Genomic DNA, 14,565 nt, shown 5'->3' on the forward strand with positions numbered 1-14,565 from the left:
TAGGGAATACCACTAGATCATTCAGGTATGACCTAAATCAAATCCCTTATGATTATACAGTGGAAGTGACAAATAGATTCAAGGGATTAGATCTGATAGACAGAGTGACTGAAGAACTATGGACGGAGATTCATGACATTGTACAGGAGGCAGTGATCAAGACCATCCCCAAGAAAAAGAAATGCAAAAAGGCAAAATGGTTGTCTGAGGAGGCCTTACAAATAGCTGAGAAAAGAAGAGAAACTAAAGGCAAAGGAGAAAACAAAAGATACACCCGTTTTAATGCAGAGTTCCAAAGAATAGCAAGGAGATATAAGAAAGTCTTCGTCAGTGATCAATGCAAAGAAATAGAGGAAAACAATAGAATGGGAAAGACTAGAGATCTCTTCAAGAAAATTAGAGATACCAAGGGAATATTTAATCCAAAGATGGACACAATTAAGAACAGAAATGGTATAGATCTAACAGAAGCAGAAGATATTAAGAAGAGGTGACAACAATACACAGAAGAACTCAACAAAAAAGATCTTCATGACCCAGATCATCACGATGGTGTGATCACTCACCTAGAGCCAGACATCCTGGAATGAGAAGACAAGTGAACCTTCAGAAGCATCACTACGAACAAAGCTAGTGGAGGTGATGGAATTCCAGTTGAGCTATTTCAAATCCTAAAAGATGACGCTGTTAGAGTGCTACACTCAATATGCCAGCAAATTTGGAAACCTCAGCAGTGGCCACAGGACTGGAAAAGCTCAGTTTTCATTCCAATCCCAAAGAAAGGCAATGCCAAAGAATGCTCAAACTAGTGCACACTTGCACTCATCTCACACGCTAGCAAGGTGATGCTCAAAATTCTCCAAGCGAGGCTTCAACAGTACATGAACCGAGAATTTCCAGATGTTCAAGCTGGATTTAGAAAAGGCAGAGGAACCAGAGATCAAATTGCCAACATCCGCTAGATCATCGAAAAAGCAAGAGAGTTGATGCGTTTGAACTGTGGCATTGGAGAAGACTCTTGAGAGTCCCTTGGACTGCAAGGAGATCCAATCTGTCAATCCTAAAGGAAATCAGTCCTGAATATTCATTGGAAGGACTCATGCTGAATCTGAAGCTCCAATACTTTGGCCACCTGATAGGAAGAACTGACTCCTTAGAAAAGATCCTCATGATGGGAAAGATTGAAGGCAGGAGGAGAAGGGAATGGCAGAGGATAAGATGGTTGGATGGCATCACTGACTTGATAGACATGAGTTTGAGCAAGCTCCGGGAGTTGGTGATGGACAGGGAAGCCTGACTTGCTGCAGTCCATGGGGTCGCAAAGAGTCAGACACGACTGAGCAATTCAACTGAACTTCTGGGACTTCCCTGATGGTCCAGTGATTAAGTCTCTGCCTTCCAGTGCAGGGGACATGGGTTCAATCCCTGGTCAGAGAAGTAAGATCTCATATGCTGCACGGCATGGCCAACCCCCTCTCAAAAAACAAACAAACAAAGCAACTTACCTTTCTTCTCTGTTTTCAGACATTTAAATTTCCTATGTACTTTGAAGTTTTGTTTTTTTTTTTTCCAATTAAAAGAGCCCTGTAGGGCCTCTAATGGGAATTGCATTAAATTTATATTTGGGAGAATTAAATATTTTGTTCCTATCTCAATGCTGTGTTTTTCCACTTGTATAGATCATGATTTATGCCATTTTATAAGATTTTAAGTTTTCATCATTGAGTGTCTTGTGCCTTTCTTATTAAATTAATTGTAAGTATAACTTTTCTCTATTGTAAATGAAAGATTTCCCCCATTTGCATTTCTTGGTTATTATTATTGTTATAGATACTTGAGTTATGTTGTCTGGGATTGAACCCAGTTCCATCACTTCCTGTCCAGCCCAAGCTTGTTAAAGTCTAAATGAGAAGTTTATATGTTTTACTGAATCTCTAATGTTCTGTTACAAAATTATTCCATCTAAGAATTTCTTCAAACTTTTAATACTTGCAAGCTTTCTGTAAAATACTTAACTTGGCTTTTCAAAATCAAGTATTCAAATGCTAATACCAAGTAATACTTTTTTAGTAAACATTTCATGATTACATAGATCTGTGTCCAGTTAACTTGAAGACATTTTGCATAAATGTTTACTGCAATGGTAGTATGCATTTTGTTTGTAAATTTTATTACATTGTTTTAGTTAAGTAAATGATGAGTAAATGATTATAGAGGCTATTTTCAATGTTTAATTAATTATATGACTTAGATTTTAATGTTTCCTTACTCTCTCGTGTTTCCTTTCTGTGTCTTTCAAAGCTGCAGATGTGGTAGACAAATCCAGTGTTAAATATTCAGTACTACTTGAAGATGGAAAGGATCAATCACTGGAAAAAAAGGTGAATCTTTGCAGATACGAGTAATTCTAAACAGATAGCTTTCACTTTTTCAACAAATATTTATCAAGTGTCAACCATATGCTGGGAACTGTGGATACAATGGTTAAAAAATAAAAGAAGTTCTTCTCCAGGAGCTTACAGTTTACTTGTATGAGGGGACGAGAAAGAGAAGCATAGTACTTCTCTATGACTCGGTGAATTAGTGTCACAACAGGAGTCAGGGCTGAGTGCTCTGGAGTCCGGAGGGGAGACGGCTAACCCAGTGTTTGTGCTGGCTCGTGCTGCTTTTCTCTGGTGGTGGGAGAGGAATCTGGGACACCTTTCTGAAGTGTGAACATTCCGAGTTGAGGTCTAGGAAATGGTCTGTCTCAATATCCTCACCTTTAGAGTGTGGGAAAGGACTTTGGGATAATTTTTTAGGTTAAGGGAAGATGAGTTGGAGCTTTGGGGTAGTGAAAGTAAAGAGAAGTTTGGAAAAGAAGGATATAAATTTTACAGTGGGGCTTCTCAGGTGGTTCAGTGGTAAAGAATCCACCTGCCAAGCAGGAGACACAGGTTTGATCCTTGGGTTGGCAAGATCCCCTGGAGAAAGAAATGGCAGCCCACTCCAGTATTCTTGCCTGGGACACCCCACAGACTGGGGAGCCTGTGGGCCACAGTCCACAGAGTCACAGAGAGTTTGACTAAAGAACAGCAGCAGCAGTTCCCAGTGGGTGAGGTGTGTGGTGAGCTTGGAGGAGAGATGAGAAGAGGTCTCGTTACCAAAGGCCTGAGCTGTGACTCAGTGGAGGAGGTGGCACAGCAGTTCAGACTGTAGTGGTTGTTACTGTTCGGTCCCTAAGTCGAGTTCAACTCTTTGCCACCCCGTGGACTGCAGCAAGCCAGACTCCCCTTCCCCTCACTGTCTCCTGGAGTTTGGTCACATTCGTGTGCGAGTCTGTGAATCGACGAATGAGTATTCCATGTCACAAGATTGAAACAGGAAGAATGTTGCTGCTGAGCTGTAATTTTTTTAAAAGTTGAGTAGGTAGAGCTGTGGTGATTGTATTTTCTCTATAAATGGCCTTTGTTTGGAAACTGTCAGTGGTTCATCCTCAGTCTTGTACACGTGTACAGCACATCCCCCTCCACAGCATCTCCTGTTACACGCGGCCCCAGCGCGGGGCTGAGGTGGGAGGCCTTCTCCACTGCTGCTGCTGCTGCTAAGTCTCTTCTCCACTAGCTCCTGTCTTTTCCAGCCCAGGGTGCAGCCAGGCACTCCTGCCTGGGTTGAGAAGAACCACTGCTCAGGGAGACTCTCCACAGTTCATTAGGAAGTTGGATCCCAGTTGATGTGAAGCCATGTCCCTGCTTTACCTTAAATGGGTTTTATCAGATTTTACTTTGGTTTATATATAGACTTGTCTTACAAATCCATATTCTGTGAAATATTTTCCATTTTTCTATAGAATCCTAATTTGCTTACGAGCCAGCCGTCAGGAGTTTCCATCAAGTTTTGTCCTGAGTCCTCTGGTATCAGAGTCACAGATCAGCTGTCTGCTGACCAAAGCCAGAAGGGTATCAGCTCTTCGGCTCCTTCACGGTGTTCAGTTCCACAGTGTGACCAACAGGCTTCAGTTCTACAGAAAATGGAATGTAAAAGAAAACACCTCCCAAAGGAAAACAACAGGGAGAGCCTGAATCTTACAGGAAACCACGTCTCATGCAGTAGTTCATCAGCAAAAACAAGTAAGCTTGTGATACTGGAAGAAGATGCTGGTGAGGTTGAAACCTACCTCAGTTCCAGGCACGCAAAGGCATTCAAAACGGACTTTTGTGACATTAGACATTTGGATGCTTTGGAGCAAAGCCAGCTGATTGAGATGCTCAAACAGGCAGCCACCCTGGTGGTAACTCTGATGTATAAAGATGGCTCCACCCAGCTGAGAGCTGACCAGGTTAGTAAACGCTGTTGGTTCGTGTTTGTTTCTGTTTTGTAGGCAGCGTGAAACAAACCCGTTTTCTTCGTGTCGGATTCTGACGGGAGAGCTAGAAATAAGGTTGTAAACCTCCCCTCCGCCAGTGGTGAGTGGCAGCGCGTGGCTCTCACGAGGTGTGTAAGCCCTGCCCAGTGCTTTCCAGACTCCTTGCGCCACTTACGCCCCCCCAGCAGTGCGTGAGGCCCAAACTCTCCGCCGCCTGTCAGTGCTTGTCTGTCTTCACAGTTCAGCCATGTTTGTGTGTGCGAAGCGGTGTTTCGCTGCGTGTTAAAATACTCGCTCACTTAGGTATGTGCTCGGCCGCACCGAGTCTTAGCTGTGGCACGAGCGGTCTTTCTTTGTTGCGTCATTCGCATTCGTCGCGTCATTGCGTCATTGCGTCATTCGGGATCTCTCGTTGCGACGCATGGGCTCTGGAGTCGAGGCGTGTGGGCTCCGTAGTCGTTGAGTGCACGCTTCGTTGCTCTGCGGCGGCACGTGGGACCTTAGTTCCCGGACCAAGGACCGAACTGAGTCTCCTGCATTGCAAGACAGATTCTTAACCAGTGGCCCACCGGGGAAGTCCCTCACTGCGGTTTTAAACTGCATTTCCCTCATGACTGGTGACACTGAGCAACTTCTCATGTGCTGACTGTCCGTTTGCGTGTCTTCTTTGGTGAAATGACACTTCAGGTCTATTGCTCATGTTTTAAATTGGGCTATTTGTGTTTTATTTTGGACCCGTAAGATTTCTTTATATATTCTGATACAAGTCTCTTGTCAGATATATGATTTGTAATTCTCCAAATCTGTGGCTTGTTTTTAGCAATTTCTTGATGACTTTTTTGTGGTGTGTGTTTTTTTTAACTTTATTTATTATTTTTGGCTGTGTTGGCTCTTCATCGCTGCACTAGGCTTTCTCTCGTTGCGGTGAGCAGGGGCTCCTCTTCTTTGAGGTCTGAGGGCTTCTTGTCATGGAGCGCAGGCTCTAGACTCACGGGCTTCGGTAGCTGTGGCTCGAGGACTTAGTTGCTTCTCGGAATGTGGGATCTTCCTGGACCAGGGATCAAACCCGTGTCCCCTGCATTGGCCAGCAGATTCTTAACCACTGGACCCGCAGGGAAGTCCCTTGATGGTGTTTTTAAAACACAAAAGGTTTTTTAGTTTCATTAATTCCAGTTTATCAAGTATTTCTTACATTGCTTGTGCTTTTGATGGTATATCTAAGAATGCTTTGCCTGTCCCAGGTCATGAATGCTTTACCCTATTTGCTTCTAAGAATTTAATTTGAGCTCTTACATTTAAACCTGTGATCCAGTTTGAGTTAATTTTTGTGTGTGCTGTGAGATACGGGCATAAATCCACCCTCTTGCATGTTGATACCTAGTTTTCCCAGCACTATTTGCTGAATTTTGGGGGCACTTTAATAGAAACTCAATAGATTGCAAATGTTAGGGTTTACTTCTGGACATTCAGTTCTTTAAAAGTTGATCTATATGTCTATTTGTATGCCAGTCCAACACTGTCTCGATTATTTTAGATTTATAATAAGTTTTGAAATTAGGAAGTGTTTCTTCTTACGTTATCTTTTTCAAGATTGTTTTGAGTATTCCGGGTCCTTTGCATTTCCATACGAATTTTAGGGTCAACTTGTCAGTTTATTCAAACATCCAGGTGGAACTGTGATACCCATTGTTTTGAATCTGTGGGTTAATTCTGACAGGTTTGTTGCCAACCCAGGCCCTTGGACTCTTCCATCAGTAGATGCTGATAAGAGGCCAGACGAGGGCCTCAGGCTGTACTGGGCTTGTGCTGTAGTGCACGGGGGCAAGAACGAGAGACAGGCCCCCTGACTCACCCTCTGAGAGAAGCTGCCTGGGCCCTCCAATGTGGTAACAATGGGGCAGATCCTGTGGGTTGGGCAGGAGATGTTGCTTAGGGGATCTCTCCACCCCCTTGCTGGGGCCATGTGCAGGGATCACATGCAGTACCCTGCTTTTGCTCCCAGCACCTCAGAAATGGCAGTTTGATTCTGCCCCATTTGTATCCAATTGCTCGCAATTGTCCCAACTTGACCGCGCGTGCAGTTATTTTTAGTCGCTTATAGTTTCTTCATGTCCTGTTGCTCGAGGAGACTTTGTCCAGGTGCAGCACTCTTTCCCCTCTGAGGGATTCTACACCCTTCTTAAGGGTTAAAGGGCCAAAGGTCTCTTCTTCTGGAGGTACTTCCTGCTGAACTGGGGCCACAGACCCTACCCCTCTCGAGAGGTGTAGAAGTCCCTCACTGAGTGTTCCAAGGACCAGCAGGGACCTGGGTCACCCACTGGGAATGGATTGAAGCCCTTGAGCCATCAGGCCTTACCTGAAGATGTTAGAGCCTGGAAGACACACACTTGACCTAAAGGTTAAACAGGGCCAAAAGGGAGAATAATGACAGCCACTAAAGGGCTTAGCAGGGGCAGGAGCCAAGTCACCAGGTTGGCTCTTGACCAGACAGTGGAGGCGGTGTTGCCCCTACCCAGACTGTTAAGCCACTCTGCTTGGGTGTATGTCTCCTGAATATTAACCTGTCCCTGTCCTCTAGCATTGATCCAGGTGCGTCAAGAAGTATTGGTTACGCACAAACCGCCTTGGTTTGCTGGAAGGTAACCAGGAGCTCCGTGGTTATCAATGACATGAGCCAAAGAAGAAACAGAGGTCTTAGGGTCTGTTAAGTCTTGCCCCATCTGTTCCATTACATAAGCAGGCTGCTTGGTGAGATTCCTGAAGTTACTTCCTGAGAGGTGGAGCACCCCTCTACAGGGCTGCTGGTCGCCCGGTTGGCTGAGCCCATTCCTAGTGCACTCCGGGTTCAGTGATGACCTGGGCGAGTCCCACTGCGAGTGAGAATTCCTCTCATTCCTGCGATTCGTGTTGTGTATTCCCTATGAAGTGGACATTGTCAGTGCACTTGTGGGCTCTAGTTCTGTGGAAGAGGGTGGGATCTGGTCATTCCTGTGATTCGCGTTGTGTATTCCCTATGAAGTGGACATTATCAGTGCACTTGTGGGCTCTAGTTCTGTGGGAAAGGGTGGGATCTGGTCATTCCTGTGATTCGTGTTGTGCATTCCCTATGAAGTGGACATTGTCAGTGCACTTGCAGGCTCTAGTTCTGTGGGAAGAGGGTGGGATCTGGCCATTCCTGTGATTCGCGTTGTGTATTCCCCATGAAGTGGACATTATCAGTGCGCTTGTGGGCTCTAGTTCTGTGGGAAAGGGTGGGATCTGGCCATTCCTGTGATTCGCGTTGTGTATTCCCCATGAAGTGGACATTATCAGTGCGCTTGTGGGCTCTAGTTCTGTGGGAAAGGGCGGGATCTGGTCATTCCTGTGATTCGCGCTGTGTATTCCCCATGAAGTGGACATTATCAGTGCACTTGTGGGCTCTAGTTCTGTGGGAAAGGGTGGGATCTGGCCATGACTCTGCAGCATGTGGTGCTTTGGGTGTCTGCAGAGGGAAACAAAGCCAGCAGGGGCTCAGATCAGAATGTCTGTCTGACTTGTTAAGAGCGGACAGTCCCTGAAGGACACCGCTATTGCTAGTGCGTGCGTTGGTTGGGGCCAGAGGACCATTATGTTGGGGATTTAGATTGTGTAGCCTCACGATGGCCCTAACCAGATGCTCGTGTGTCACCTTGCTGGCCTGGTCAGTGGCCGCAGTGACAGGCCAGACCCCCGTTTGGTCCGTACCCCACAGGCGGGTTGAATCGATGGACGGGTGGATGGCACGTTTCCGTCCCACCATCACATTCCCCTTCCATGCTGTTTAGGGATCTGGGGCTACACTTTGAAACAGGCCCCCGTGGGCAAGGTTGCACGTGCAGCTCCTTCCTGGGTGAGAGGCACAGGGTGTCTGGTGCGGTCCTGCCTGGGGGCGGGGGTCCTCCCTGGGGGCAGGGCAGGGTTCCTGAGGCATGAGAAGCAAGTGCCGTTTATGCAGTTTAATCCAGTGCACCCCACACCTCCCGTCCAATTGTGTGGGGGAGTCAGGTAACAGCAGTGGAACAGGCTGCCAGAAGGCAGAAGTGTGACCAGCAGAGGCCAAGGGCGTGGCAGTCCTCCCGACCCAGACTGTTAATTCGTAGCGGAACTGACAGGTTCAGAGGGAGTGCGAGGGGCGGGGTGGGGGCCAGCTGGGGGTGTTGATGTCATGTCCAGCATTCTCCTCAGTGTTCCCCTCATGATATGGTTCTGGCGGTATTGACAAGTGAGTTCTCCAGCCATTGTTCCCTAGGCACGGGGACTAGGTGGCAAATAGAATATCAGAAGCGTTCTTACGGTAGAGTATTTCCCTGACCCCTCCAAGACAGCAGAGCTGCCCCCCTGGCTGGGGTGGCTGAGCAAACGCAGAACGCAAGCAAGGATATGGCGAAAACATAGCCAGTGGGAGTCCGGCCCACCACGCCGCTCTCTGCTCGTCTGTTGGTGGTGCTGGTCTTTGACCATGTCTCAGGTCCTCCACTGGCGTACAGGCGTGTTGCTCCTCCCTTGCGACCTGTGGGCTTTGGGGAGGGAAGAGCTCCGGTCTGGACAAATGTACCCGGCTAGGTACCCTTTGCAGTTTGACAGCAGCGGGGGCTAGCCTTACTCTGCTGGGGCCCGTCCACTGCAGCAAGGGTTAGTTTTAGGGGGATGCCTCCTTCTAGATTGGGGTATTTTTTGTGTGCGTCAGTATCTTTTTAAAAACTATGTATTAAAAGGTTATTTATTTGGCTGTGCCAAGTCTTAGCTGCGGCCCACAGGATCTCTGGTCTTTGTTGCAGTGTGTGAGAGCTCCGAGCTGCAGCGTGTGGGTCTAGTTCCCTGACCGGGGACTGAACCCGGACCCCCTGCACTGCGAGCACACAGCCCTGGTCACCAGGGTTCCTTTGTGGAGGGGCCGCCCCTTCTGCTGGGTTTTAGTGGGAGCTTCCAGTGTCTTGGCATAGTCCTACAGTGCCTTCTGAACTTGGCCTAGACTAGAAGTGTATCGCAGGGTCTGGCTCACTGCCTCATCTGGTAGAATGTCAGAAGTAAGAATATGCCTTCCCTAGGTCACTCACATGGGCTAAGCCTCAGATTACTCCTGGGGGCTACATGGACCCTGAGGAGTGCAGTAGGGAGCAGACTGGCCCAGGGTTCCCCCTTCAGAGCTTCATATAGGGGTTTGCTATAAAGTCACAATTTGGAGTCCAGATGCGACAGAACCCAGCCATCCTGAGACAGCCTTGGAGTCGGCTGTCTGGTTGGAGACAGTAACGCACTAACTGCTGTCTTTCAGTCCACACCCCGGGCTCGCGCTCCTGCTGAACCCATGGTTGTGAAATCTGAGCCTTCATCGGGGAAACGTTGTCTCCCGTTTCTGCCAGAAGATTAGGATCTTAGCAGTATTCTGATCTGAGTCTTGCTTTATCTCAGTGCTTACATATTTGTCTTCAATATATCGTGATGGAGTTCCATTTTTCAGGCCTAGTTCCCTCAGTTCTTTTGCTAACTCGTTTCTTAAAAAATGGAGGCCATTCTGAAAACCCTGCAGAAGCACTGTTCAAGTATACTGAGTTGCTTCCAGAGGGTCAGGCCCCTCTGTTCAAAAGCAAAAGGGCATTGAGAGCCTGGATGTAGCGGATACAGAAGAATGCGTCTTTGGAGTCCAGAACAGAGGAATACTGAGCACTCCCGGGCACTTGGGTGAGGAGGGTGTGTGGGTTTGGTACTACTGATTAAATAGGGATGACTGTCTAGTCATGGCATCCGGTCCCATCACTTCATGGGAAATAGATGGGGAAACAGTGGAAACAGTGTCAGACTTTATTTTTTTGGGCTCCAAAATCACTGCAGATGGTGACTGCAGCCATGAAATTAAAAGACGCTTACTCCTTGGAAGAAAAGTTATGACCAACCTACATACATATTCAAAAGCAGAGACGTTACTTCGTCAACAAAGGTCCGTCTAGTCAAGGCTATGGTTTTTCCAGTGGTCATGTATGGATGTGAGAGTTGGACTGTGAAGAAAGCTGAGCGCTGAAGAATTGATGCTTTTGAACTGTGGTGTTGGAGAAGACTCTTGAGAGTCCCTTGGACTGCAAGGAGATCCAACCAGTCCATTCTGAAGGAGATCAGCCCTGGGATTTCTTTGGAAGGAATGATGGTAAAGCTGAAACTGCAGTACTTTGGGCACCTCATGTGAAGAGTTGACTCATTGGAAAAGACTCTGATGCTGGGAGGGATTGGGGGCAGGAGGAGAAGGGGACGGCAGAGGATGAGATGGCTGGATGGCATCACTAACTCGATGGACGTGAGTCTGAGTGAACTCTGGGAGTTGGTGATGGACAGGGAGGCCTGGCGTGCTGCGATTCATGGGGTTGCAGAGTCGGACACGACTGAGCGACTGAACTGAACTGACTGTCTAGTCCACTGCTCTTAAGTCTTTCACAAAGCAATGCTCCCTGTTAGGCCTCTGGACGGTGAGTATCAGAGTATTGCAAGGAGATTGGCAGGGCCTAATGAGTCTGTGTGTTAGGAATTTGGTGAGCAGCTGTTTTATCACCCTCAGGAGCTTAGGCTTCAAAGGATATTGTCTCTTCCTGGTATCTTTCCCTAGGATTTAATCTTACTTCTATCAGGGCTTACCCTTCCTGGCACTGAAGTATCGCATACCACAGAGTTCTCCTGTTCCTTAATTTCCTGGGGAATATTTTGATGACCAGCAGGCAGGTCATCTGGGGCTACCAAGAGATGCATTCTGTTTGAATTCTCTATCTTCCTGGACTTCATTCTGTCCTAAAAATATACTAGCTCCTAGTTTATTTAGTGAGTCTCTTCCATGGGGGGGAGGGGAGGGGGACAAGACATTCCTGCCTGTACAAAAAGGAGTGAGTGACAGTAGACCTGATTCTGACCCCAGGGCACGGGGAGACCTAAGCCGCCTCAGCTTTGGCCTCCGTCAGCTCCCGTCACAGTGCATCCACAGCCGGAGCCCGGCCAGCTGGCCAAGTCAGAGCAGAGCAACCCGCTCCAGTGTCTGCTAGACGTTTAGTTCTACGTGCCGCACCCTGGATGACCCGAGGCTCCACTGGAGTGATGAGGATGGATTGAACAGGATCCCGAGGCAGGCTGGCACCAGTCCCCACCAGCAAGTGTATGTGAGTCTCTAGAGCATCCAGGAGACTCCGCGTCACCGAGACCTGGGGCCAGCAGGGGTTGTCCTCGGGCTTTCCACAGAGGGCGCCCAGGACCTTCCCTTTCCAGTGCCCCATTCTGGTGCTGGGGAAGGGCACGCACTGATTCCTGCCCAGGTGATTCCTGGGCTGCTGCTCTGGTCTTCACAGCTGTCTAGGGTCCTCTTGAGATGGTAGGTGGATCGAGGCAGCTAGGAGCTGAGTTTCTTTATTAGTCTCCCGTCCTTGTTGGCTTCCTCTACCATGTCCCAATTGTTATAGACCTTGAAGGCCTCCTCTGCCAAGGTTGACAATGGGGTTTGGGGCCCAGCCTCAAGCTTTTGTAATTTCCTCCTGATATCCGGAGCACGCTGAGTGATAAAATGCATGGCCAATAGCAGCCTCCCTTCTGCAGACTCCGGGTCTATATTGGTGTACTTCCTGAATGCCTGTCACCCGGCTCAGGAAGATTGCTAAGCTTTTATCTTTTTCCTGTGTAACCTCTCAGACCTTATCATAATTTGCAGGCTTCATCATACACCTTTTCATTCCTTCTAATGAACAAGTAGTATAATGTCTTATCCTGGCCTGGCCTACATGATCCTTATAGTCTCAGTGGGAGTCCTGTTCTGGGACTGCGTCACTGGTGGCCACTAGGCTGTCTGTGTGTTCCCTGGCCTTTCTTAGTATGCACTCCTTCTCATCTGGGGTGCAACAGTGGGCGGGAATAACTATGATTTCTGCCAGGTCAGGGAGAATGTTAACCCAGCATGGCAAATTCACCTCTAAACTCATCAGGGTTGTCTGAGAATGTGCCAAGTCTCTCCTTACAGATTCCTATGTCCCTCATCAGAAGGAGACATGCTCTCTAGTAATTCTCCCTTCTGTCAGCTACTTCCTGGAGGGGGTAGAAGCCTTATGGTATGAAAGTGGGGCTAATTTTGAATCTCATCAGAGCCCCACTGGAGATAGCACTGGGCTCTGGTTTCAGGGTCCCTGGGTCAAAGGGGTAAGGCAGAGGCCACGGGCTGAAGGTGGTACTGAAGGGGAAGAAGTGGGGACGTGAGAAAGGACCCTCATGCCAGTGACGAGTTGGCAGTTGAAAGGGGATCTGTGAGAAAGTCTGTCAATCTTTTGGGGGCAAAGCAGAAATAGAGGCTGAGCACCCTGCAGGGATCCCTCCAACCATGGTCTGGATGTAGTTTCACAAGGCCCTGCATGTGAGGGACCTCTCCCCTTTTTGGGCACTCCTTACAGTATTTTCGTCCAGTTGTAAACTGGTGTTAAAGTTAAGGGGTCCAATCTGTGGCTTCTTCTTCTGATTAGCCAAGGCCTATTGCAACCAGCTGTGTTGCAAAAGAAGATGATTTTTAAACCATCTAATTTCAACTGTCCCCAATCTTTAAGAATGTAACCCAGAGAAGAATCTTCGGGGGGCATTTCCCATGTTTACATATAAATCTGATGGTTAATGCCTAGAGATCCTGAGGCTGGATGAATCCTCGAGACCTGGCACAACAAAACCAAAGATGAGATGACAGAGGAGATCTCGGAAGTCTTCTCCACGGTTGAAAACAGAACAGAGAAATACTCAGAGGTAGCGTGAAGTTCACCCCAGCCAGTGCCTTGGGGGTAGAGGTGTGCATGGACAATGTAAGGAGAAACAACTAGGAGAGCTGCTGTTCCAGCCCACCCCTCTGTGGGCATCTGTTCAGGCAGTTCCAGTCGGCTGTGCTCTTCCACAAGGGCCAGTGGAGGCAGGCACTCTGTCCACCACTCATCGGGGTGATCATGCCAGTGGGTCTCAAACCCGCAACTGGGACTTTAACCCAGGATAAAGAAGCCGAGAAGTCTGCGATGACCAGGCTTCCAGCCACTACATCATATGAGGCTTGAACCTCTATCACTCTCAGAAATCTCCTCTCAAGGAAACCCCACTGGACCAAGGTCTTCATGGTAGGAGGCCAGCCTCTCCCACCTCTTGTCACCTGTCAGGGCAAACCAGGGTCAGCCTGTGGGAGCATGGCTTCACTAGCTGAGAGGAGTTAGGCTGTATTTGCCTGATGTTCACCTTCTCAGAAGGGTGTGACAGAGCGTGGGAGAGGACAGAGAAGGAAGAAGTAGAGAGTGGGAGATACCAGAAGAGGGAAAGGGGAGGGGAAGCTGCGTGAGTGAGCACAGTGAGGCCCCGGGGCAATGAGGGCAGACTTGCCAAGCACTGTGACCCTGAGCAGAGATTCAGGTGGCTGCTCGTCAGCTGCATCCAGCTCCACCAAATGGACCACTATCCTCTCTCAGAGGGACAAGGAAAGAAGGAAGACCCACGGGTCCCAGCAGAGTCGCCAAAATCATGCTCCCAACCCGGGCCCTTGGACTCTTAACCAATAGAAATGATAAGAGGCCAGATGGGAATTTCAGGCAAGGCTTTGCTGGGGCTTGTGCTGCAGTACAAGAGAGCAAGAACAAGAAACAGGTTTCATTGCCTGCTCCCTAGAGGGCCTTCTTGGGCCCTTATGTGGCGCAACGGTGGGCGGTGGGTTTGTGGGCTGGGCAGGAGGCATAGCTTCAGGGCCTGTACACCTCCTTGGCGGTGCTGTGTACAGGATCGTGTGCAGTACCCTGCTTTTGCTCCCAGAACATCAGAAGTGGCAGTTTGTTTGTGGCATATCTGTATCCTGTTGCTCACAATTGTCCCCACTCGCCCATGCACGCAGTTATTTTAGTCACTTATAGCTGCAGTCCCAGCCTTTTTGGCACCAGGGACCAGTTTCACAGAAGACAATTTTTCCATGACTGGGACAGGGTTATGGTTTCAGGATGAGTCAAGTGCATTACATTTATTGTGTGTGTTTATTTATATTATTATTACATTGTGATATATAATGAGATAATTATACAACTCAGCATGATGCAGAATGAGATCATCAGACATTAGATTTTCTTAAGAGCACACAGCCTAGACCCCTCACACACTGTTCACAGAGCACTTTGTGCCCCTCTGAGAGTCTGATGCCACTGCTGGTCTGACAGGAGGTGGAGCTCAGGTGATGT

General features: G+C 48.2%; 1 protein-coding gene across 1 annotated transcript in view; it reads left to right on the forward strand.

Moving 5' to 3' along the window:
* POLN (DNA polymerase nu) overlaps positions 1-14,565 on the forward strand; it is a 151,554-nt gene that overhangs the window by 17,555 nt on the left and 119,434 nt on the right. Inside the window, exons 3-4 of the mRNA XM_027545335.1 lie at positions 2,302-2,381; positions 3,830-4,318. Of these exons, the coding sequence (XP_027401136.1) occupies positions 2,302-2,381; positions 3,830-4,318 (569 nt within the window). The remainder of the gene's footprint in view (positions 1-2,301; positions 2,382-3,829; positions 4,319-14,565) is intronic.

Source organism: Bos indicus x Bos taurus, chromosome 6, assembly GCF_003369695.1.
Source record: "Bos indicus x Bos taurus breed Angus x Brahman F1 hybrid chromosome 6, Bos_hybrid_MaternalHap_v2.0, whole genome shotgun sequence".
NCBI classification, from domain to species: Eukaryota; Metazoa; Chordata; class Mammalia; order Artiodactyla; family Bovidae; genus Bos; species Bos indicus x Bos taurus.